The sequence below is a fragment of the Manis javanica genome, chromosome 18, assembly GCF_040802235.1.
Source record: "Manis javanica isolate MJ-LG chromosome 18, MJ_LKY, whole genome shotgun sequence".
Lineage (NCBI taxonomy): Eukaryota > Metazoa > Chordata > Mammalia > Pholidota > Manidae > Manis > Manis javanica.
The window spans coordinates 24,533,147-24,559,755 of NC_133173.1; the positions used below are offsets into that span (position 1 = coordinate 24,533,147).

The 26,609-nt window shown below is 37.6% G+C and overlaps 1 protein-coding gene and 1 pseudogene across 1 annotated transcript; one reads left to right on the forward strand and one right to left on the reverse strand.

Annotated features, from left to right (window-relative positions):
* Nucleotides 1–2,636: 2,636 nt before the first annotated feature.
* Nucleotides 2,637–3,527, reverse strand: LOC140847273 (olfactory receptor 7A5-like; annotated as a pseudogene).
* An 18,286-nt stretch (nucleotides 3,528–21,813) lies between these two features.
* LOC108402729 (olfactory receptor-like protein OLF4) lies at nucleotides 21,814–22,743 on the forward strand. Its single transcript, XM_073227088.1, has one exon. It carries the CDS (start codon nucleotides 21,814–21,816, stop codon nucleotides 22,741–22,743), a length of 930 nt encoding a protein of 309 aa, XP_073083189.1.
* The last annotated feature ends 3,866 nt before the right edge of the window (nucleotides 22,744–26,609 follow it).

The window sequence follows — 26,609 nt, forward strand, 5'->3', positions numbered from 1 at the left end:
ATAAGCCCTTCACGGGGATTTTGGTGAGGGCTTCACTGCATAGTCATGATTGACTAAATTACTGGCCATTGGCTGATTAAGCCTCCACCCCTGCCCTTGGGTGGGGTCCCAAAGTCTCTCATCAACATGACAAGATACCCATTTTACATTTAAGACTGCAGTGTTTTCAGGAACTGTGGATAAAGACCAAATATATCTGGGAAATATATACTTCTTATGACTCAATGCATCTCAGTTCGCCCCCTTGCCTTCAAACACAGATTCCTTACAGTAACAGGATCTCACCTGTCACAGCACTTTACATCTGGTGTGGCATTTCTACAGGAGTTAGAATAGGACCGATGCAAGTAGGCCTGACATTCGGAGGAGCCAGTTGATGTGGGGACAGACTTGAAGAGGTGGCTCACTTGTCCTGTAAAGTCTTATGACCACAGTCTCTCTCAGAGGAATGTGATTCTGGTTTGCAGGATGTCATTCAACCTTGTCGAGTTCCAAAAGCAGAGGTGGTCTTGGCAAACATACAGCTTCATCCTTGAGGGCATCCGATATGCTTTTGCTAAGAGATATTCTCTGCCTTGAGCCTCTTTTCAGGTATTAATAAAATGTTGGATATCCCTCATTGCATAACCCACCTATTCATCCTTTTATACTCAGCTATAGTTTCTTCTCTCTGTTTGTCATTTCTCTTTACCCAGACATTTCCCCCTGTGGAAGGAATGTTAAGTCTGGCTACTGTGCTGGCCCAGTTGATGGCAGCAAAAATACCAGCCTAGCAAGTGCCTCCTCTCAATCCACTCCCACTCCTGGAAGGCGGGGTTACACAGGAACAGAACTAGTCAGCTGTCCCGGCCGCTAGGAAGCACAGCTGCACTATCAGCCCCAACACAGCCAGAAGGGATGAAGGCACAATCCATCCCAACAGGATATTAGGAATTCTGGCATAAATATTTATCATAAACACACAAATAGCAACAGAAATTATGATACAGATAACAAGAAAAGCATGACAATCCTCAAGCCTGAGGATCCAGCTGCATTCAAAGTGCTTCCCAGATTGCATCCATAGCTTGCACATTTCATGGGGGTCCAGCAGCTGGACTGACAGGGAGCTCAGGCCTGCTCAGCAAGCAGCAACTATTGCTAGGTGTGTTCCTGTTCACAGGAATGTAGAAGAGATTAACCTAAAGGGAAATAAGACATCTTTTTAATGACACCATAGGCAAATCTTTTCCATTAGGCAGGATGCATGCAAGAGATTGGTCCTGGAAAAGGACATGGCATGACTCAGGTCCTGTCCTGGTCTAGCATACCAGACCTTCACCCTTCTCCCTGTGGGAGTTACTGATGGATCAATATGTAGGACTATGGGTGGCACATTCTCTGGCCACAGTGATAAGACAAAACTCCCCAGTAAGTTGCTCTTATATTACAGTCATTTTGGGTACAATACTGTAATCTTTAGGGGGCCACTGTCTTGTTCCTCCAGGAACACATGGGAGGTCAGCCTCCAGGCCTTGGTTCCAAGGTTCCAGAAGGGCCACCAATCACTGGTCCCTGTGTCAAAACACCCAAGGCCACATCCACTCAACAGAATCTCCAGGGTCTGTGCAGTTGGTGCTGGCAGCAGGATGTTATTCTGGTGGGCAAACCATGGCTGCAATAATTCCTCCTTGGTTTGTATGTGCAGCTGATATGATGCCCTTTCATACCAAATGGTATAAGGGTCTCAGAATTTATGCCAAGTGCAGGATAAACACTCTCCAGTAGCCTACAAGATCCAAAACCTCTTGCAATACTGCCACAGTTCTAGCAAGATTTTATTGGGCTTCCCATCTAATTTTTATCTTTCACTGACTTTATCAAATCAGTCCACATCTGGGTCCTTGAGGCCTTCACAGGGCCCTTTGAGCCTTTTCTCTCAGTAGCAGACCATATTTCCTTCCGTGCTCTCATTATTTATATCTCTCCCAGATCTACTACAAACAAGTAACCTCATTTATGGGTTGCCATAAGTTAGGGCAAGAATAGTCACTAGGGATTGAAAGAGTGATGGGGTGGGCTTTTGAAGCACCAGATTTATTATTCCCATTGTAAAAACTCCTCTTCTGGGTCCTTATGTCCAGGAGGAACACTGTGGTCATGTTCCTGGTGACTGGCAGGTGCTTGACCAGTTAAACACCAGGAACAGGGTGGAGGAAAGAATGGGTGTTTCCTCTGCACCCCTACCCTAGACTGGCAAACCCATGACTGACCAGCCGCTCTCGGTAATGCATCCCATAGATATGTAAACAGGACACCTATTAAGGCCAAGTGGGAATTCTCATCAGAAAGTTCCATTTTCCCCACAGCATCTATGATATGGAAATTTCCAAGTATTTGTGATCAGAGGTTGGGAAAACTTTGTAAATGTAGGAAAATTGACAAAGGGAAAAATTATCTATATAAAAGGCATAACAGTAACTTAAGTTAGTTATAAATAGTATAGAGAGGTTATAATAAAATAAATGGAAATATGAGGAAATCAAAAGAAGGAGCAAGCTCTGTGTCTAAAATCTGATCAAAGCATAGAAATTTCTGGTTGTGAGGCTTTGACCCTTAAAACCATGAAAACTTCTTCATCCCCAGGACAACTGACCTTACATAACAGACATCCCAATTAATCTTCCTAGAGCCATTTTTATGTCTTTGTTCCTCAGTGTGTAGATGAAGGGGTTCAGCATGGGCATCACCAGAGTGTACATCACCGAGGATGCTGCACTTGAATGTGAGCTCTGGGTAGCAGCAGAGCTAAGGTACAACCCTAGCATCATACAATAAAATAGGGACACAACAGAGAGGAGAGATACACAGGTGGAAAATGCATTATACTTTCCCTGAGCTGATGAGATTCCATATATGGAAGAGATTATCTTAGAGTAAGAGTAAAGGATCCCAGCAAAGGGATTGCCACCCAGCAGGACAGCTGCAAAGTACATCACCAGGTTATTAAGAAAGGTGTTTGAACAGGCAAGTTGGATCATCTCATTGAGCTCACAAAAGAAGTGAGGCATTTCTGAATTTGTACACAGGAAAGGTGCAACATCATTAAGATATGTAACAAGGAATTCAGGATACTAATGATCCAGGACACCAGGACCAGGAGCCCACAGTCCAGGGGGCTCATGATGACCATGTAGTGCAGGGGTGGCAGATGGCCACATACTTGTCATAGGCCTTATGGTCAGGAGAAAGACATTGAACACTGCCAAGAGTATAATAAAATAAATCTGGATGATGCAGCTTTAATTGGTTACAGCTTTGTTCTGAGTCTGGATGATCCACAGCATCTTGAGGATGGTGGTGGAGGTGAAGCAGATGTCCACAAAGGACAGGTCAGAGAGGAAGAAGTACATGGGTGTGTCCATGTGGGAGTCTGAGCTGACAGCCAGGATGAGGAGCAGTTTCCCAAACACAGTGATCAGGTACATGGAGAGGAAAAGCCCAAGTAGGAGGGGCTGCAGTTCTGGTTCCTCTGAAAATCCCAGAAGAAAAAGTTCAGAAGTTCAGGTGTCATTTCCTGGTTCCACATGGTGGAGATAACTTCCAGGAAAGAGGGGAATAACATGACTAATCTTCACACAAACTTGCATCATTCATTTGTAGTTGAAATGCTACAATTGGTATTTTGCAGTCAAGAAGTTAATTTTAATGTTTTGTGCATGGTCCTTGTTAGGGAGTCCCTTGAGTCTCTTTTATATGGAAATTTTGGCCCAATAAGATTTTTATCTGGAAACTCATGCCCTTTACAGATTTAATGTGAAATTCTTCAGTATTCTGTGAATATATATTGAGTTATGACTGTGACAGGGTGTTCTGTTTTCCACTGCTATTCAGGCAAGGTCTGAAAACAAGGTGACAACTGAACAGACACTTCATGTAAGAGAGGAGGGAGATGGAAGTATAGATGGGGAAGTGTGTGCTCAGCAGAGAGAATGGCCAATGCAAAAGCCATGAAGAAGGTGCTTGTTTCAAATGTTCAGGTCAAGAAAGGTGAAACTGGAGTTGCAAGGTGAATAGAGATGAGGGAGGGTGATGAGCAGTGGTATCAGACGCAGTGAGAAGGCAAGTGGTCCTAAAAGATCAAAGCAAAGGGATTCCCTCAACCACACAACCTCTTGCGATCTTGTTGCAAAGACATCCACGAGTTGAAACAGACCCCCTACTTAATACCTTTTCTTGACTGAGTGCTGGCACCTGTATTGTACAAGTCACCATGGAATATATGAGTCCGGGTGCCCCTGTCCTGAGGATGGCTCAAACTCCACAATCATACACATACTTACGCTGAGTGCATTATTTCCATGTGTTTCTCAGCCCCAGGTTTACTGATTACTCTAAGAATGGACCCAACCCAATGGCTCAGATCAATGATCTTTCACTGTGATGTAGAAGTTGTTCCAAGGATTTCCAATTCTTAGGCTTCTCATGAAAAATTAAACTTGGGTCTCTATATTGGGAACACCATTTACTATCACATATTTAATGAGACAAAAATGTGTACAAGGGGCTCTCTTGTTCCCTCCTGGCGTGAGCCGGGAGCTCTGTCTGTCTTCTCACTGCATCTCTCAATAAAACTCCACCTGGATCTCCTACCTTTAATATTTTTTTAAAAAATGGGTTCAATAAACAGAGAGAGATAGAGACACAGAGAGTCAGAGGCATGAAATGGATGAGGAGGAAAAGTTATCTTAAAAGACCAGGTGGTCCCTGGTAGACCATGAGGGAGAATAATTTTAATTAGTTCTGGTAGCCATCAAACCCTGATTACGTTCCTAAAAATATTAAGAGAACAAAAAGACAAAAGTAGTGATGTCTTTTGGTGTCAAACACCCTACCTAGTGTACATCCAAGAGAAGGTGAGCAGAGTGATAAATCAACACTTCACAAAGGAAAATACACAGTACAACCAAAGTAGGGCACTTTTAATATCAATCACTAGAATACTTGTTTTCCCTATGCCTACCCCATATTTATTTGACAGTTCATTTTTATAGGGTCTGAAAGGGGATAACACTAGCCCCCGTCTTCCTTTTCTTGGGTGGCATCTTTTCTTAAGTTTTCTTTCACATTGGGTTGGCCTCATTTTTGACAAATCCAGTGGGCACATTATAGTCCTGGTTCTGGACTTTATTCAACAGGTAAATGTCCCCAAACACCCTGTATACTGCCCACACCATAGCAATTCTATCCTTTAAACCAAAAACTTTATTCATATGATTGTGCCTGAGGGCATTATGGTATACACACATGTATTACATTATAATCTGAACTCACTGTTATAATGCATGCCAAAACAGCAGACTTCACCTCCTTTGTTAACCTCTGTACTTTGTACAAATATTTCTGATATATGTGTACATATATAGAAACCAATGTAAGAATCTGAAAAGTTACAAAATGGAAAGAATGAAGGGGTAAATAAACAAGGTTAAAATGAGTACTTTCAAACAACTATCATAAGCAAATTGAGGAATCAGTAAATGACACAAGATATAAAATAGCAATAAGTTAATGATATCAACATGGATCAATAATTAAATTGTCAAAGAACTAGACATAAAAGAATGTAATACATAATGTTCCAAGAATGTTTGGGATTATAGCAGATCCTCATTTATTATTTGAGGAATGAATCAGGAATTATATCTTAATATATATGGGCATTTATCATATGACAAAGTTGTATTTCAGTCTATTTGGAAAACGTTGAATTATAAAGGAAAAAACACTAAAGGCAGTCTACTTGAGAGGACGTGACATCTTAAGACATCTTGCAAATAATTAGAGGCATTACAACTTCCAAGTAAAACTAGCCAGTACATTTTAGATGAGTAGCTAAAACAATACATAAAATAATATACTGGGGGAAGAGGTGGCAAAACTATATTTAAAAAGGCAAGAAATTCAGAAGTAAAATTAGATACTTTCTAATAACATTTAAAAATTTTATGGTCAAAACTTTGCTCCAAAGTTCAGTTCAGAAGAATGACCTGTAGAAATTATGTGAAATGCTGACACCTTTAAAAAGATGACCAATTAATATACAGGTGTATAATAATAAAAGGTAAATAGAATTGGTGGTTAAATATATTAATTTTGCTGAAACAAAGCAATAGTTTAAAAACAAGAAGAAATGTATTTCATAACCACCAGGTTGGGTAAAAAATCTTAAGGATCTGTCTCATTGTTTGGAGTTGGAACTTTCAGAATGGTAGCAAATGGGGACTCTTACTTTATTGGCAGGCAGGGAAAGTTACAACTGGAAAACAACCTGAAGATAGCTGTATTGAAAATGATTTTCTTTAACTCAGGATTTCTTAGAATCGGCAATATTGACATTCTGAGCTGATCCCTTTTTGTGGTGCAGTCTATCTTGTAGGATGTTCAGAGAATCGAGCCTCCACCCACCCTTCTCTAGTGTGACAGCCAAACGCATCCCTGTACATTGCTCAATGTCTCCAGGGGACAAAATTACACCTGATGACTACAGTTTGAACTTAACAATCCCTAACTTATTTTTCTAGCACCAACATAATAGTAACTTAATGATAAGTTACATAATAGGAACTTAATGATAAAGAACAGAAAAGATCATCAAAACTGTGGGTAGCACAGACACTGAAATATTATGTGGTCACTGAAATAAATATGTGAATTAATTATTCAAGCAATCACAGACATCTATTGCCTCTGGATATGTAGAAGTGGAAATCAGGTTACAACAGGTCCATGTTATTGGTTTCTAATCACTTCTCTCATCTGGGGCCCACTGGGGTGTTGGACTCACCTGGATGGGGTCTCTGAGATTAAGGTGTCCTTGTAAAAGTCTGAATCCCTCCCTGGATGGTAGATTATGGAGATGAAATCTCTGTGCTCCAATGACAGCAGGAAGGAGTGAAGCATCAGTCATCCAGCAGGAATTAGGACTCTCAACACTCAAAAATAAGCAAATCAAAACCCCCGTACCCATTTTCATTCTAGGTTGCACAGGATAACAGGTGGGAATGAGGGAAATATTTATAGCTTCAAATTTCTCATTTGGCAATTTTCCTATTGTTATGCTAACTTCCAACCACATGATTGCCCTGGGAAAAAGTGTTCTGCATGGACAGGAAATTTCTCCTAAGGAATTTCTATTCCCAATGGATCAGGTTAGAAGAAAAGTGAATCTAGGATTTTTTCTTTGAATTTCTTCTCCAAGGACGTGCTAACCTCTACCCAGAAATCTCTAAGTGCCCCACACCTTATCCCAACTTTGAGTTAGAGTTTTCTCCTAGTCTAAGACTAAGGAACCAACGGGTATGAGGTCTCTTGTATTTTCAAAATATTGACCTGTGGTACAGACACATCCTCTGACTTCTCCAGAAAATTCCTATTCTGTTTTTCAACAGAAGAGAGAATAGAGTTCTTCTGATAATAAACCTAGAGCACTACACACTTTGTCTTTATGATGTTTGTGCCATAACATGAAATTCATATGTATATCACAAGTTTAGATCTGTCACTTAGCCCTTCTTTAGAAAATGTTTATTAATTATAGGAGACATATTTAGACACTTTTATGCTCTGTATTTAGTTTAGCACCTTATAGGGACTGTTGTAATTTTTATAATCATCTTATTCACAAAGAACTACATCTATGAACTCTGTTCTCCCTTGCAGAAATAGGGTTCCAAACAGTTTAGTGATCTGCCCAAAGTTCATATCCAAGTGTGATATTGGCCTTGGTTGTAATTCATTACCAAAATTAAGGTTACCAATTGTACTTTAAATATTTTTGTTTATATATATATATATATATATATATATATATATATATATATATCTTACCATATTTCGTGTTAATTCAAACATTTGTAATATTTCTATCCTTTCTATCTTTAATGTTTCCTTTCAACATAAAAGATATAATCATAAATGTGTTTTTATGAACAGCATGTGTGTTTTTTTAAGAAAAATGTATAGAAATGTGCACATAGATATAGATACAACCTTTACCCTTGAATGTTTTCTTTGGACAAAAAAAATTAATTTCCATGCATTTCATTCCTTCCTCACAAGAGCCATATAAAGTTGTGCTCAGTATCCCACATTTCCTTCAGAAATAAGGAAACTGGGTTCAGGGAGCCAAAATTTTTAATGATTTCATAACAAAGCAGTTAAAATTTAGGTGCATCATCTTAAATTATAACAAGTGGAAACATGCAGTATATGCTCTTGATTTTGTAGCTTCTTTAATACATCACACCATATGCGTTATATGTACAGTTTATTCTGTGTATTTATTTTCTAGTAATTCAATTAAATGGAAAAAATCTAATGGTGCATAACTTAGCATAGTAGATCATAGGTACCTGATTCTCATTTAAGCTGAGTGGGAGATTGTCTCTTTTAACTGGGAAGAAAACAAAGAGCTATTTATGGATGTAGGAACAGTGGAATTAGATTTAATTAATTCACATGATAAAATCATTTTCCTCATATATTGAAGATTAAACTAAATATAGAAATACAGTAAGTTGACCTCAAATTGATTCAAGGCAGAACAGCAATATGGCCACATACATCAGGGATGAATCTTAGGAAAACAATGTAGATATGGACAGGGGAGTAGAGACTCATCAGGAGTTCAACGGAGATCAGAAACACTCCCAAGCATATAATTCCATTGATAATAAACATATTATGATTAGTCATTTGACACAGAACAGCTTGTTCCAGAGCTAAAGCTAACTGATACAATAATCAAAGCAAACAGAACTGAGGGGAATCATAATAATCTGATGCTTTTATTTTGGGTTTATTATCTGACATTTGAGAAGAGCATTGATGATCATTCAGTTATTTAAGTTTATTTCAGATAACTTTATTAACAAGCTACTATATTGAGGTTCCCTTCACGGTTACTTGGAGGTTTGAAGAACATGCATGTTTCTACAGTTAAACTGGTGGCTCTAGATTGCATGACAGGGCAGATATTAAGCTCTCTTCTGAGCCATCATACACATAGAAGAGAATCCTTAGGACGAAGAAGATTTGAAATGGGTGATACTGACATTGCTCAATGACCATCTCTTAGTATCCATGATGAATGTTAGAAGAAGGGAGTGAACTCATAGAACAATATAAAGAATTGTATTTGTCGTAAAATTGGAAGTTTCCCAGCAATTAACAGACAGCAATTAGATAAAAACCATAAAATACACTAACAAATTCTCCACTTTAATAAACCCTTCACTCATGGACACCAACCTTCAGTAACTAAATGTAGAGCATAAAACAGAAATATTCTTCATAACAAGAAAATGGGTTATTTGAATTTTTGTTTCCTCATATTCTTGGACATCTCTCACACTGAGATTATATTAGGTCAATCTATTTATTCAAATTTGTCTTCTATGTGGATTCCAATGAAAGAGATACATTTGATAATCAGTTTATTTCTGTGGCTACGGTAGGTGATCTGGAACACAAGCTGAAGAAAAGAATAAAACCAGGAGAGCAGTTACCAAAGACACAGATACATGTAATGAACCTCTCATTATTATTGTTTCAGGAAACCTAAGGAAAATTTACCTGACCCACAACTTATTTTTATTAAATCCAAGTTGCCCCATGTAAAGTATGGAAATTTTCAAACATTTGTATTCTGATGCAGGAAAACTTTGGAAAACAAATGACAATTGACAAAGGTAATAACCGTCCACATATCAGACCCAGCAGCAGTTCAATAAATGAGATGCTGAAATTGTACAGAGAGGTTGAAGTCAAAGAAATTGAAATTCCAGGAAATAAATAGCAGGAGAATTTTCCATCTTCACAATCTGATCTAGACATAGCAATATCAGGATCTGAGTTTAATGTGGTGTATCTACACCACAAGGACAACTGGATCTTACATAAATGCCATCCAAAGGAATCTTCTTAAAGCCGGTTTTATGTATTTATCCTTGAGAGAGTAGATGAAGGGGTTTGCATGAGTGTGACCATAGTGTACATCACTGAGGCTGCCACACTTTAGTGTGACCTTTGGGTAGCATCAGAGTCAAGTCAGTCTCCCAACCTCATATGATAAAATAAGTAGAAACAGAGAGATGAAATGCAGAGGTGTAAAAAGCTTTATACTCCCTTGAACTAGTGAGATTCCACATACAGAGGAAAATTATCACAGAGTAAGTGTAGAGGATCTCTGCCAGGTGACCACCAGCCAACAAACCCACCAGTAGTTAAATCAGTGTCAGAACAGCCAAGTGGGACCATTTGATTAAGTTCACAGAAAAGGTGAAGCAGCATAAATACATCAAAAGGATCGCCCACTGTGCCCACATCAGATTTATTGAAGGAATGCTATAAATGGTACATTATACATAAATCAATCAATATGATATACCATATTAAAAAAGGGAAAGGTAAAAACCATGTGATCATCTCAGTAGATGCAGAAAAAGCATTTCATAAACCCAACAACCATTCATGATAAAAAACTCTCAACAAATGCCTATAGAGGGAACATACCTCAAAATAACAACAATCATGTATGATCAACCCACAGATAATATCATACTTAATGGTGAGAAGCTAAAAGTTTTTCCTCTAAGATCAGGGACAAGACAAAGATCCCCCCTTTCACCATTTTTATTAACATAGTACTGGAATTTCTATCCATGGCAATCAGGCAAGATAAAGAGATAAAAACAACCAAACTGTTAAGGTAGAATGTTCACTCGTTGAAGAGGATATGATACCATATATAGAAAACCATAATATTTCCACCATTAAACAGTTATAACTAAACACTGGATTCAGCAAAGTTGTGGATGCAAAATCAATATACAGAAATATGTTGAATTCCTATAAAGTAACAATGAACTAGTAGAGAATAAAATCAGGAAACCAGTTCCATTTATAATTACATCAAAAAGAATAAAATACCTCAGAATAAACCTAACCAAGGAGGTGAAAGAGCTGTACTCTGAAAATGACAAAACAATGGTAAAATAAATTGAAGAAGACACAGATAAATGGAATTCTACCCAGTGCTCATGGATAGAAGAACTAATATTTTCAAAATGGCCATCTTGCCCAAACCAATTTGCAGATGCAGTGCAATTCCTCTCAAAATACCAATGGCATCTATCAGTGAACTAGAGCAATTAATCTCAAAATTACATTAACCATAAAAAAACTTTCAAGTAGTAAATTTGAGCATGAGAAAGAAGAAAAAAACTGGAGGTATCACAGTCCTGAATTTAAGGTATAAATACTACAAAGTTACAGTAATAAAAACTGTATGGTACTGGCACAAGAACAGACTCAAAGAGCCAGAAATAAACCCAAGCATATACGGTCAATAAATATATGACAAAGGAGCCATTAATATTCAATGGAAAAAGACACCCTATTCACTAAATGGTGCTTGAAAACTGAGCAGCTACATACAAGAAAATGAAACTGGATTACTAACACCATACATAAATGTAAACTCAAATTGGATTAGTCCTAAATAGAAGACATGAAACAATAAAACTATGGGAAGAAAACAAGGCAATAATCTCTTTAATATAAGCATGAACAATTTTTTTCTGGGCACATCTCCCTTGCCAAGGGAAACAAAATCAACAAAAGAAGTGGGACAACATTAAAATGAAAACTTCTGCAGAGAAAAAAGTACCATTAACAAAAAAAAAGTAACCTAGAGTATGGGAGAATATATTCATAAATGATATATTTGGTAAGAAGTTAACATTCAAAATTTATCATATTCATATCAATATATATCAATATCACCAAAGAAACAAATAACTCAGTTAAAATGGGAAGAGTCTAATACCAAAACCAGGCAAAGACCCGACCAAAAAGAAAATTACAGACCAATATCCCTGATGAACGTAGAGGCAAAAATACTCAACAAAATATTAGCAAACCGAATTCAAAAATATATCAAAAGTGTCATATACCACGACTAAGTGGGATTCATCTCGGGGATGCAAGGATGGTACAACATTTGAAAATCCATCAACATCATCCACCACATAAACAAAAAGGACAAACACCACATGATCATCTCCATAGATGCTGAAAAAGCATTTGACAAAATTCAATATACATACAGCATAAAAACTCTCAACAAAACGGGTATAGAGGGCAAGTACTTCAACACAATAAAGGCCATATATGATAAACCCACAGCTAACATCGTACTGAACAGCGAGAAGCTGAAAGCTTTTCCTCTGAGATCGGGAACAAGACAGGGATGCCCACTCTCCCCACTGTTATTCAATATAGTACTGGAGGTCCTAGCCATGGCAATCAGACTAAACAAAGAAATACAAGGAATCCAGATTGGTAAAGAAGAAGTTAAACTGTCACTATTTGCAGATGACATGATATTGTACATAAAAAGTCCTAAAGACTCCACTCCAAAACTACTAGAACTGATATCGGAATACAGCAAAGTTGCAGGATACAAAATTAACACACAGAAATCTGTGGCTTTCCTATACACTAACAATGAACCAATAGAAAGAGAAATCAGGAAAGCAATTCCATTCACAATTGCATCAGAAAGAATAAAATACCTAGGAATAAACCTAACCAAGGAAGTGAAAGACCTATATATACCCTGGAAACTATGACACTCGTAAGAGAAATTAAAGAGGTCACTAACAAATGGAAACTCATCCCATGCTCCTGGCTAGGAAGAATTAATATCGTCAAAATGGCCATCCTGCCCAATGCAATATACAGATTTGATGCAAACCCTATCAAATTACCAACAGCATTCTTCAGTGAACTGAAACAAATAGTTCAAAAATTCATATGAAAGCACCAAAGACCCTGAATAACCAAAGCAATCCTGAGAAGGAAGAATAAAGTGGGGAGATCTCGCTCCCCAACTTCAAGCTCTACTACAAAGCCACAGTAATCAAGACAATTTGGTACTGGCACAAGAACAGAACCACAGACCAGTGGAACAGAATGGAGACTCCAGACATTAACCCAAACATGTATGGTCAATTTGTATATGATAAAGGAGCCATGGACATACAATGGGTAAATGACAGCCTCTTCAACAGCTGTTGCTGGCAAAACTGTACAGCTACATGTAAGAGAATGAAATTTGGTTATTGTTTAACCCCATACACAAAAGTAAATGCAAAATGAATCAAACCTAAATGTAAATCATGAAACCATAAAGCTCTTAGAAAAAGCGCTGGCAAAAATCTCTTGGACATAAACGTGAGTGACTTCATCATGAACCTATCTCCCTGGGCAAGGGAAACAAAAGCAAAAATGAACAAGTGGAGCTATATCAAACTAAAAAGCTTCTGTACAGCAAAAGACACCATCAGTAGAACAAAAAAGCATCCAAAAGTATGGGAGAATATATTCGTAAATGACATATCCTATAAGGGGTTGACATCCAAATTATATAAAGAGTTCACATACCTCAACAAAACAAAAGCAAATAAGTCAATTGATAAATGGGTAGAGTAGCTGAACAGATACTTTTCCAAAGAAGAAATTCAGTTGACCAACAGGCTCATGAAAAGATGCTCCACATACCTAATCATCAGAGAAATGAAAATTAAAACCACAATGAGATATCATGTCCCACCAGTTAGGATGGCCATCATCCAAAAGGTAAACAACAACAAATTTTGACAAGGATGTGGAGAAAGAGGAACCCTCCTACATTGCTGGTGGGGATGTAAACTAGTTGAACCATTGTGGAAAGCAATATGGAGGTTCCTTAAAAAGCTCAAAATAGAAATACCATTTGACTCAGGAATTCCACTTCTAGGAATTTACCCTAAGAATATAGCATCCCAGTTTGAAAAGACAGGTTCACCCCTATGTTTATCGCAGCACTATTTAGAATAGCCAAGATATGGAAGCAACCTAAGTGTCCATCAGAAGATGAATGAATAAGGAAGATGTGTTACATATACACAATGCAATATTATTCAGCCATAAGAAGAAAACAAATCATACCATTTGCAACAACATGGATGGAGCTAGAGAGTATTATGCTCAGTGAAATAATCCAGGCAGAGAAAGACAAATACCAAATGATTTCACTCATCTGTGGAGTATCAGAACAAAGAAAAACTGAAGGAACAAAACAGCAGCAGGATCACAGAACCCAAGAATGGACTAACAGTTACCAAATGGAAAGGGACTGGGTATAATGGGAGGGAAGGGGGGGACTAAGGGCAGGGAAAAGAAAAAAAATGGGAAGAGGATAAGAGACATTTTTCCAATGAAGACATACAGATATCAATAAGCACATGAAAAGATGCTCCCCTCACTATGCATTGAGGAAATGCAAATCAAACCTACACTGAGATATCACCTCATGGCACTCAGAATATCCTCTATATAACAGACAAGAAAAAGCAGTTGAGGATGAGGTGGAAAGGGAAACCTCCTACACTTTTGGTGGGAATGTAAATTGCTGAGCCATTATGGAAAGCAGTATGGAATTTCATCCAAAATCTCAAAATAGAAATACCAAATGAACCAGTAATTCCACTTCAATGAATGTAAATGAAGAAAACAAAATTTGATTCACAACGTTATTTTCAACCCTATGTTTTTGCCACATTATTTAGGATAGACAACATGGAAGCGACCAAAGTAACCATCAATAGATTAATGGATGGAAAAGATGCAGTACATATACACAATGGAATATATTATTCATCCACAAAAAAGAAATCCTGCCTTTTGCAACAACATGGGTGGACCTACAGGGCCCATCCTGAAATGAAAGAAGCCAGGCAGAGAAAGGAAAATACCATATGATATCATTTATATGTGACGTCTAAAAACCAAATGAAAAGAAATGAACAAAATAAGATTGAGAAGTGACTGGTGGTTACCATGAGGGAGGGGTTGGGGTTGGTGGGTGAAATAAGAAGTGCAGGTATAAATAGGCACAAAACCTCAATCATAATATAAATTATTCAAGGAGATGAAAGTACAGCATAGATAATATAGTCAGTAGTTCTGTAACATCTTTCCGTGTTGACTGATAGTATCTTCACTCGGGGTGATGATTTAATAATGTAGATAACTGTTGAATCACTATCTTGTATACTTGAAACCAACTTAATAGTGTATATCAACTATACTCAAGTTTAAGCAGAAAGAAAAAGAAAATGTGGGGAATTTCCAAGTCTGAGCAGAAGGAGAGATGCAAAATCATTAACCTTTCTAACAAGGAATTCAAAGTACTCATGGTCTAAATCACCAGAACCAGGAGCCTAAAGAACTGAGGGGTTTCATGATGACTGTGCAGTACAGGGGGTGGCCACTCATGTGATTGAAGTTATAACTTTTGTGGAGAGGCATGGCACATCCTTCCAAACTCTCTTGGTAATCTGAAAGGGAACTCCAGTGGATGGAATCTCAATGGAAACTTTACTCCATTTATAAATGTAGGTTAATCTTCCTACTTATTCTTATATACATGTATGACACTTCACTCTCTTCCCAGTTGCAAAATATATCTCTCACAATGGTGTGGAGTGACTGACCTACGTGTGCTCTAGATCTGACCTCAGTTATGTGCCACTAGAATTTTTAATTCTAATTTACTGGAGTATAATCATGTCCAATAAACTGCACATATTTAAAATGTGTAATTGCCTGAGTTAAAGGAGTCATAGAAAAATTAGGAGCACATAATACATGGATATATTTGTTTCTAAATAGAGAAGAATAATGTCTAACTACTTTTTTTTGTTATCATTAATCTACAATTACATGAAGAACATTGTTTACTAGGCTCCTGCCTTCACCAAGTCCACCTCACAATCCCCTTTACAGTCACTGTCCATCAGCCTAGTAAGATGCTATAGAATCACTACTTGTCTTCTCTGTGCTGCACATCCCTCCCCATGCCCTACCCCCACATTATACATGCTAATCGTAATGCCCCTTTTCTTTTTCCCTGTCCTTATCCCTCCCTTCCCACCCTTACTCCCCAGTCCCTTTCCCCTTGGTAACTGTTACTCTGTTCTTAGGTTCCGTGATTCTGCTGCTGTTTTGTTCCTTCAGTTTTCCTTTGTTCTCCACATATGAGTGAAATCATTTGGTACTTGTCTTTCTTGTCTAACTACTTTTTAATGTTATTCTTAAAGATGTAACCTACCTGGGCATCAGTCTCCTAATTTCTGAAGGTGATGTGGGATGATAAACATTGTTTCAGGTGGATGTTGTAAGGAATGAATGAAATGCTAGACATACTTTGTTGAGTGCAATGAAAACATTCCAGAGAAAAGAGTGGGTATTTTTTCATGTATGTATGAATGCTTGTATACATCTTTTTTCAAATAACCACACTCACACACACACATACATATACATATGCATTACACAAATGCATCTATAGTTCCATCTATTTCATTGAAAGAAACCTTGAAAGAATTTCAGAGAGGATAACAATGAAAAGAATGAACATTTAAAGTCATAAAATAGAATATAGAAATTTTGACCATGAAGATTTAAAGTTGAATGAGTGACCTTAATTTTAATAATGATTATTTTCCTATTTAAATGTCTCAAAAGCTTCAATGTCAGAACCATATTTACATTTATGCAATGAGAAATTCTCTTTTTCATCAGTGCTATCAAACAGCTCCAAATTAACTCTAACTTATTCTATTCAAGTGGGATTTCAAGCCATAATGTCTTGCCCCAGGTGCTAACTGAATGATTTGACAGCTTTAAACGCAGTTACAGCAACCGATATTTTATAGGATAAGTGTATTAGATTCCTATTGCTGCTGAAACAAATTAGCACAGTAATGATTTAAATAACACTGTATCTTATAATTCTAAAACTCAGAAGCCTGAAATGGTTCTTAATGGCCTAAAATGAAGATGTATACAGGGCCTCTATCCTTATGGAAGCCACACAGGAGAATGCATTCCATCTCCTGCTCGTTTGCAGGAACCACCAGCAGTCCTTGGATCATGGACCTTCCTCCACTTTCAATGCCAGCCAGTACAGCATCTTCAATCATCCTCTCTCATGCACATTTAGAGCATCAGTGTGATTATACTAGTCCCACAGTGATAACCCAGACTAATCCCAGATAAATGACTAGTAACTTTATCCCATGTCCTTTCTTAATTACCCTAGTAAACTAACATATTCAACATTTCTTGGGATTAGAACATGGACATCTTTTGGAGGCCCTAATTCTATTTACTGCACAGTGTTTTCCAAATATAAATTGCTTGATGTCACTCAAGTGCCATTACATTTTTAAAGAAGTGAACACAGAAGTTATCACCTACTATAAAAGAGGGAAAAACTTTTATTTCAAAATTACATACATGGAAGATCCTTGCTTAAGAAGACATAAATCTACTCACACCTGACTCTAAACACAGGACACAGCCTTACTCTCAAATTATGGCCCACAGGCCAGGAACTGCAGCATCATTACCACCTGGGAGCTTGTTAGAAATGCAGAGCCCTGGGGCCCCTGAGGGCCTGATGAATAAGATCTTGCATTTCAACTATAAACCCTTCTGATTTGTAGGAAGTTAGAGAAGTGGTGGCCTAGAATAGGTTTTCTCATTTCACTGTTGATATTTTAGGGTGGGATCATTCTTTGTGTTGGCTGTCCTCTGCACAGTAGCTGCTGACCAGCATCACTTCAAACATGTCCAAATATGTCCAGGGGAAAAGTACTCTGGTTGAGAAACTCTCTGCCAGAGTTTAAGAACTGGGAGCTTCCTGACAGATTACAATCAAGACTCTATCCTTTACTTGCTTTATATCTTTGAGCAGGACAATAAACCTCCCTGAGCCTCATTTCTAAAAATGAGCTCATAAAGTTACTACCTCATAGAAATACACTTCTGTAAAAATTAAATTTGACAATCACTCTAATATATTAAGCTAGGTTATTGTGCATAACAATATCTAAATTCATATTATAATTAGTGGCATTTTATAATGAGAGACTAAATGACAGCTCTTAACTTCTAAGTATGAAATTCCTTATAATTTGGAAATGCTATCATGAGTAAAAAAGTATAGTCCCTCTTCTTAAAAGAGGGATAGTAATTTTCAGAGTTATCAGGATCACGTCCCCCCACAAATCAAATCATTGAAGACCCAATGCAAATGATCACAACAAATCCTCAATATTAGACTTTTAAGGAAATCTAACTCAGGATTGGTATGGTGTGCTGGGAGGTTTAAAGCTCTGGAAGCAGGAGAGTTAATGGATAAGGAGTAATTAAAACTGAATTCACCTGGCATATAATATGCTCTCCTAGGAACAGAGAATCAGCAGGAAAAATTTCCATTCTGTCCAGACCAGTGTCCCCCAAGGAGAGTCATGCATTAGAGGTTACAGTAACAAGAGGGAAGCATGCCTCATGGGCAGGCACAGGAGCTGTAAGTATCTCCTCTGCTGCAGATGCTCAGTGTGTGCGACCTTGGGCTGGATGAGCCCTGGTTGGCCCTTTTGGAATCCTAACTCCAGCTGGGAGACCAATGTGTGACCCCTTCCCATTTCCTTTTTGGGGAGAGAATTTTGGCTCCCTCATCCACCATCCAGGAAGGAATATTCATTTCCACAGGGGAACTTTCCTGTCACAGTTCCCAATCAGGAAAGTCCAAGAGTTCACCAGACGCTGAAGGACAGTACCAAGGAGGATGGGAAAAAGAACTGGTGCCTGAGGTCACCTGAGAACCAGACCCGCAGAGCCCAGATGCCTGAGATAATTGTGGGTTTGCTGGCTTTACTACTAAATTAATGTATTTATTCATGACACTAAAAAGAAAAGTGAACCTTGACCTCAGAAATGCAAGTGTTCACACTGACAATTAAATGATATTAATGGAAGCCCAATTAGAAGAAATGGAGATCTAAAATACTTCCAGTAAAAGTGGAGTATAAGTGCAAGGATCTTTTTGATGAACAATAGTACAAAGTGCATTAGCTGTTGGGGGCATATGTAGTGAAGTGAGGGCATTTATTTTTATTTTTATATGGGACATATTAGACTATGTTTCCATATAGATGAGAAAGATTCAGATCAAGCAATGTTTGCAAATAAATCTTTGCAAAGCAGTGCATGATACATATGTATCACCATATCTTCACTCACTCTAGCTAGTCACATGAGAAAAAGTTGATTGAATAGGTGAAACGGGCAATGCTTTACTGTGAAATATTTTGAAGGCTGAGTACATTTGTGGGTTTGCTACCCATTTTCTTCCTCTTTTCAGAATTGTGCACATCCTTTGCTTTTGGATGGTGGTGTCAGAGTGTTTTCATTACTCTTTTTCATTAGATTCTTTCAAAGACTTGGAATTTTTTATGCAACCTATATTCTGTTCGATTCTTCTGATTATGTATAGATGTGTTGTGGAGAATGTATAATAGTATGTGCCCTCTGTGTTGTGAGATCTATCAATCAGTCAAACTATGTCCTCTCCATTAAATTTTTATTTTTATTTTTCTTACTGAAAGAATTCAGCACTTTCATATTCTTCACATACAAATCCTTGCTATAAACAAAAATGGAAGTGCAAGCTCATTATTAATAATAGTAATAAATTACCCTTTATACATAATTCAACTTTTTTCACATCTCTGATATTCTTTATTTTACCTTTTGACATTTTGTGACTAGATCTGTCTCTAAAAGTTACATCAACTTTGACCATCATTTGAAAGGCATTTTTACCATTTGACTAAAGATCACTTCTATGAGCATATTGGAATCCATTTATCTTATATAAGATGAAATGTTAATGTAGATACTGCTTCCTCCTTGCACCTTAAAAGCCTTTTTTGTTGTATTCTGTTATTTCAAGTCTTTGGCAATTTAATCTTGAATTAATGACTCATGTTGGTATCATTAAATTATGAGGCTTGTATGCCTTTGTAGAAGTTAGTTGTAGATTTTCATTTAATTTTGGGACATACAGTTCTTTTTAAAACAACATATGTAACCTAATTTCATTCTCATTAACAATCTTTATTCTATAAATTCTTACTTTCTTTTAAAGCTTCTTTTTCTACATGATGTTCATATATATATACATACCTACACACTTTTATACAAATGTTTTATAATTTATATGTGGTCAGATCTAACAGTCATATGAACAATATAAACAGCTTTTAGTGTAGTTTTTCTCTACATTCTGTTCTCTTTTCCTTCCTTCACAATGAGAGCTTATGGGCTTTCCTCCCATGAACTAGTCATCTAATGGTCCTTTCTTTAAATGGCTACAAAATATCTCCTGGAGGGGCTGTGCACTCACACTGGGTTGTCTTGCATATTCATTCTCCAATAATTGACTTTATATCACTGCTATGAAAATGTTCTGGGATAACTAAATTAAAACTGTGCTTTTCAACCAGAAGTTATTTTTTTCCCTGGAGAACATTGAGCCATATTTTTGTAGACTTTTATGGTGACTTTTGGACAGGTAAGTGGAAGCAAGGATGTTCTGTACATCCTGCAAATGCAGAGGACATTTCCCACCACAGAGAAGGATCTGGGCCAGGATGTTAGTACTCCAGGGACTGAGGGTCCCTGAGGGTTTTAAAATATTTATAGTTAATAGTCACATAACAGCAAAGGAAAAAACAGATATCAGAGAGAACATAAAGACAAACATTGTAGATTATTTTTCATAACTTAGTAATATTCCACATGTATATATTAATGCACTTCCTACTCCCACTCATCTATTAATGCACACTTTGGATGCATTGATATAATGGCTGTTTTAAATAATGATACAATAAATGTGGGTGTACATTTTTCTTTATGTATTTATCATTTCAATTTCTCTGGGTAAACTCCCAGAAGTGGAAATCCTGGATCACATGGTATTACTATTTTTAATTTTGGAGGAACCTCCTTAGTGGCTGCACCAATTTACTTTTCCATCAATAGAGCAAAAGGGACCCCTTTCTCCACATCCACATTAATACTTGTTAATTCTTGTCTTTTGGAGAGTGGCCATTCTGACTGGTGTGAGGGGGCTTCGCCTTGTGGTTTAGATTTGCAGCTCTCAGGCTGGCCACTCTGCTCCTCAGCGTCCTCTGACACGACAACTTGTCACTTTCCCTCTTGCTCGTTCCCCTTCACACACTGGCTGCCTTTTGAGCCTCAGTTTTCTGAAACAAGCATCTTCTCTGGGGCCTTGGCAATGGAAGGACACCTGCTGGGAAGCCACTTCCCCAGACAACCCCAATCTCCTGTCCTATCTTCCTAGAGGTTTCTGTTCATGTCACCTTCTTTGCAGTTATTGCCTGAACACCCAGCAAACAGTACCCCCACACACTCCGTCCTTTATACCTGCATTCATTTTCTTCATAGCTCTTGTAATGAAGGGACACATTATTTGATTATTTTTATTTGCTTTTTTCTTTCTCTATTATTGGATTATGGGGACTTTCGTGTTCAGCTCTCCATACTCATTGCCAAGACAGATCCTGGAACATGATCTACATTTAATACGTACTTATCACATAAATGAAAACTATTCCCAATGAAACGGTAACATACATTCTGCTTGAGCAACAGGCCAAAAGTAGGAAAGGAAATCCCACTGAGAAAAGGCACCAGGGATGTTCTCAATGGGACCAGACCTCAACATATATTGGAGTTATTTTCTTGATTCTAAAATAGAAAAGGTAATATTTATGCTACATCACTAATGCTTAATTGTGTGAAAACTTGTCATTTATAATTCTGTATCTTGGTAGGCACCTCCCACACATGGACCAAAGGAACCTTACAGAATTTTCAGAGTTTCTTCTTCTGGGATTTTCAAGTGAACCACAAGTGCAGCCCCTCCTATTTGGGTTTTTCCTCTCCATGTACCTGATCACTGTGTTTGGGAACCTGCTCCTCATCCTGGCTGTCAGCTCAGACTCCCACCTGCACACACCCATGTACTTCTTCCTCTCCCACCTGTCCTTTGTGGACATCTGCTTCACCTCCACCACCATCCCCAAGATGCTGCTGAGCATACAGACCCAGAGCAAAATTATAAAATATGCAGGCTGCATCAGTCAAATGCATTTTTTCCTGCTCTTTGCAGGATTGGACTACTACATCCTCATTGTGATGGCCTATGACCGTTTTTTGGCCATCTGTCACCCACTGCACTACACAGTCAACATGAACCAACAGCAGTGTGGCCTGCTGGTCCTGGTGTCCTGGATCATGAGTGTCCTGCATTCCTTCTTACAATGCTCAATGGTGTTGAGACTGTCCTTTTGTACAGACTCAGAAATCTCCCACTTCTTTTGTGAAATCAAACAGATGGTCCGGCTTGCCTGCTCTGACACCTTCCTTAATTACATGGTGATGTACTTTGGAGCTGGGCTCCTTGGTGGTTTTCCTCTTGCTGGGATCCTTTACTCTTACTTGAAGATAATTTCCTCCATTTGTGGAATCTCATCAGCTCAGGGGAAGTATAAGGCATTTTCCACCTGTGCATCTCACCTCTCTGTTGTTTCCTTATTTTACTGTACAAGCCTAGGTGTGTACCTTAGCTCTGCTGCTACCCAGAGCTCACACTCAAGTGCAACAGCCTCAGTGATGTACACTGTGGTCACACCCATGCTGAACCCCTTCATGTACAGTCTGAGAAACAAGGACATAAAGAGGACTTTGAAAGATTCTTTGGGAAGGAAACTATAAAAGGGCTAATTGTTCTGGGACTGAAGAAATGCATCTGATAGCAAGACTCAACTCTGAGAGGCAGAAATTATGATTGTTTTATCAGATTATGAAGTAAATTGCTCCTCATATTTATTTCCTGAAATTTTAGTTTCTTTGATTTCAACTTTTATGTACTATTTAAGTAACCTACTGTATTACCCTATCTGCTGTCTCTGATAATCTAATACCTTTCATTTGTCATTTTCCTATTTTCTCAAATGTGTTTCCAACTTATAAAATATTAGAATATTCCCATTTATCTCATGAGAGTGGATGAATTTTGAGAAGAGTTTCTTCCGGGGTGAAATATGTTATACTAATTTTTTCTATTTTACTAAAAGAATACTCTTGAGTTGTAACACTCCTATGTCTATACTTTGCAACCATTTTATATAATTTCTTGGGAGAGGAAAATATGAGATACAGTGTATGACTTTTAAATCCATTATATGTCACTACCTTAAATACTCTTTGTAAATATACAGACTTTAATATATAGTGTGTTTTATGATAGCTTATTGGATTTTTTCCCCCTTACTGGGACTCTATTCTCTTATTCAACTTGGTGTCCACAGCCCACCTTAGTCACTGGCAGATCTGATAATCAAATACATGTCTCCAATTGTTGTCTACATGGAAACACACATATCAGTAAGAGTCTGACATTCTATGGTTAGTACAACATGATTAGGGTCAGAGATTACCTTAATTATGAGTAAGTAAAATTTTAGTCACACATTTGTTACTATGCAAACTGATTTTTCTGTTGTGGCCATTTATGTATCGATGTGTGTAAGGTTGTTTTCTGTGTGTGAGGGGCTTTTTCATTGGTCTGAGGATTGTTTGGCATAATCATGCTTCCGTCTCATTATCTTATTGCTTTTTCTTGAAAACATACAATTCTCCTGACAAATATGGCTGCTTCCATTGCTCTAAATGTAATACCTCTTCTTATTCCACACTTTGCCATAACCCAAAGCCAGTGGATGAACAATATGTGTCACCCATTATATATGTCCTTGATATGGATATAGATAGTCCTTTATTCATGAAAAATGGATGACTCCCTAGAGAGCCTGAATTCCTGCCCAGTCATGTGATTCACTCACAACTTTTGAAAAAAAAGTGCACATCCTTCCTTCCAACAACACCTAGTTATCTACAAGAGAACCTCAGGAAGTCACTTATGAATATAATTACATGAAATAAACTTGAATGACACAGTAATCATGAATGCTATTGTCAAATTTCAGGAGAAATGCAGCATCCCTTCAGCCATGGCCAAATATCCCCAGTGGGAAAAATCATGTGTGCTTGAGAACCACTGTCCCAGGCTTCAAGAACTAGAAACATTCAGACAGATTCCAATAGTGTCTCTCCCTGTTACTGGGTGTAAAAGAGAACACAACATGAAATCCCTCTGAGCCCTGTTCCTGTATGTAGAATGGGGTACATACTCATAACACCTCATGCATGGGAATTTTGTAAAGGTTAAATCAGTCCATCCCTATGATGTGCTAAGATAGGTTATAGTACATAGAAAGATATAAATTTTACCCTTAGAACCATTAACATTTCATAATGATGGACTGAAAGACAGTTCTTAACTTGTAACAGAACTATGAAACTCTAATTTTTTTGATAAAAGTGTTAGGAAACCAAGGAGGGTAGTGCTCAATGTTTTATATTAAGTGAACAAAGTGTCCCTCTTTTAAAGAGGGAATAATAATTTCCTGGAGCTGTCAGGGGCTGTGTGCGCACCACTGTCAGTGCTCGGAAGATCCAAAGGACCTAGTCTGATGGAATCCTCAGTCTTTGACTTTGAGAAAACCTTAACTCAGGCTTGGGAATAAGGTACTGGAGGATATGAGCCCTGGAGGAAGAAGAGTTCATGGAGAAGGAGTAAGAAAAGTTGAATTCTGCTGGATTACAATGTGGTCTCTGTGGAACAGTAGTAAAACTTCCCTTTCTGTCCAGATCCATGACCCACAAGGGAATCATGCACTTAAGTTGGGAGTGACAACAGAAAACCACCTAATGAGGAAATATAATCAGCTACAAACATCTCCCCTGATGAAGTCCCTCAGGTGTGCAACCCTGAATTCAATAGCTTGTGTTTATTTCCTTGGATGCCTAAGTCTGGCTTGAAAGCCAATGCTTACTCCTGCTGGCTTTCTGTTGGGGACTGAGCTCCAGTCTCCTTAACCAACCATCCAGGAATGTGGACTTCCTCGCAGACACCTTCCTCTCAAGAGTTCTTATCCAGGTGAGTCTGAGAGTCCAGTATATACTACAGGAAAAGGGTCAGAGAGAATGGAGCTGAGAACTTTTATTTGAGGGCCCATTAGAGCCATTCCTGCCTAACTCAGATAGCAGATATCACTATGGTTGTTTGATGACTTGATTCATCTATTTGTATATTTATTTATGATGCTAAATAGGAAAGCAAGTTTTGTTACCATTAACCCAAGGTCAGACTTGCTAATTAAATGGTGTTAATGGAAATCCAATAACGAGAGGCATAATGCTCTTCCAGTGAAAGTATGACATACCTCTAAATTCTTATTCTTGAACCAGAAGAAATAGGGAATTCTCTTTGGAATGATATATGGTGAAGTGAGTGCATTTATTTTTATTTTTAAGATGGGGCATATTTGACAGCTTCTTTATTGGAAAATATACAGAGCAAAGAATGCTGGCAATTACATCCTTGCATGAGCAGGAGTGCGACAGACATGTCACAGTGCACTTCCACACTCTACTCAGGGCTGCTCATTAAAAAATTAGTTAATCTTTGCAAAAGGGAATGCTAATAGGTCTTGCAATTATTTCATTACCTGTGTGGCTATATATATGGGTGTGTATACATATATGTATATACATATATAATCATTTCTATATATGCTTATACACCTATGTATATATGCCTATATATTTATCAGTATTATACATATGCATATAAATACAAATTCATTTTTTATTGACTTTCTCCGCCAAAGTTGTCTATGAGGAACATTGCTTGGATTAGGGTGTTTTTATTCCTTTGTCTCTCTGATCACATTTTTTAAAAGAATTATTGTTTTTTTTATTTTGGAAAAGAACAGTTTAGCATTAATTTCTTCTATGTATATATAGATATATTTGTGGGGTTGCATGAGACTTCATAAATTTTGTGTGGTCAAGTCTATCACTCAGTCATACTGTATTTGTCTAATGTTTGTTTTATTTTTTATTTTTGCTACTAAAGGAATGAATGGTCACTTTAATACTCCAATTGCAAATCTTTGCTTTAGTAAAATGGGTAGTGAATGTTTCTCCTGAATGCTGAGTTGTAATAAATCACCGTTTATACATAGTTCCAACTTTTTATTCCATCTCTGTTTCACCTATTGTTTCTACTGGCATTTCATGATTAAATGTATTTGTAAAAGTTGCATCCTCTTTGGCCATTATTGGGAAGGAATTTTTTACCAGAGGGTATTATGCTAAGTGATAGAGAAAGAAAAAGAAAAATACTGTATGATTTCACTTATATGTGGAATTTAAAACAAAAACAAGTGAATAAATTAAATAGACTGATAAATGTAGTAAATGGACTTTTGGTTCCCACAGGGGAGGTTGGGTGGACATGCAAAATGAGTGAAAAGAATAATGAGGTACAAACTTACAGCTGTAAGTAAGTCACAGGGATGGAAGTACAGCAGAGGAAATAGAGTCACTAATGCAATAACTATGGCAAGAGATGATATCTAACCTTACAGTGGTGAGCATTTAGTAATGTGTACAATAGTCATATTACTATGTGGTACATCTGAACATCATAATCAGTACATAATATTGTACAT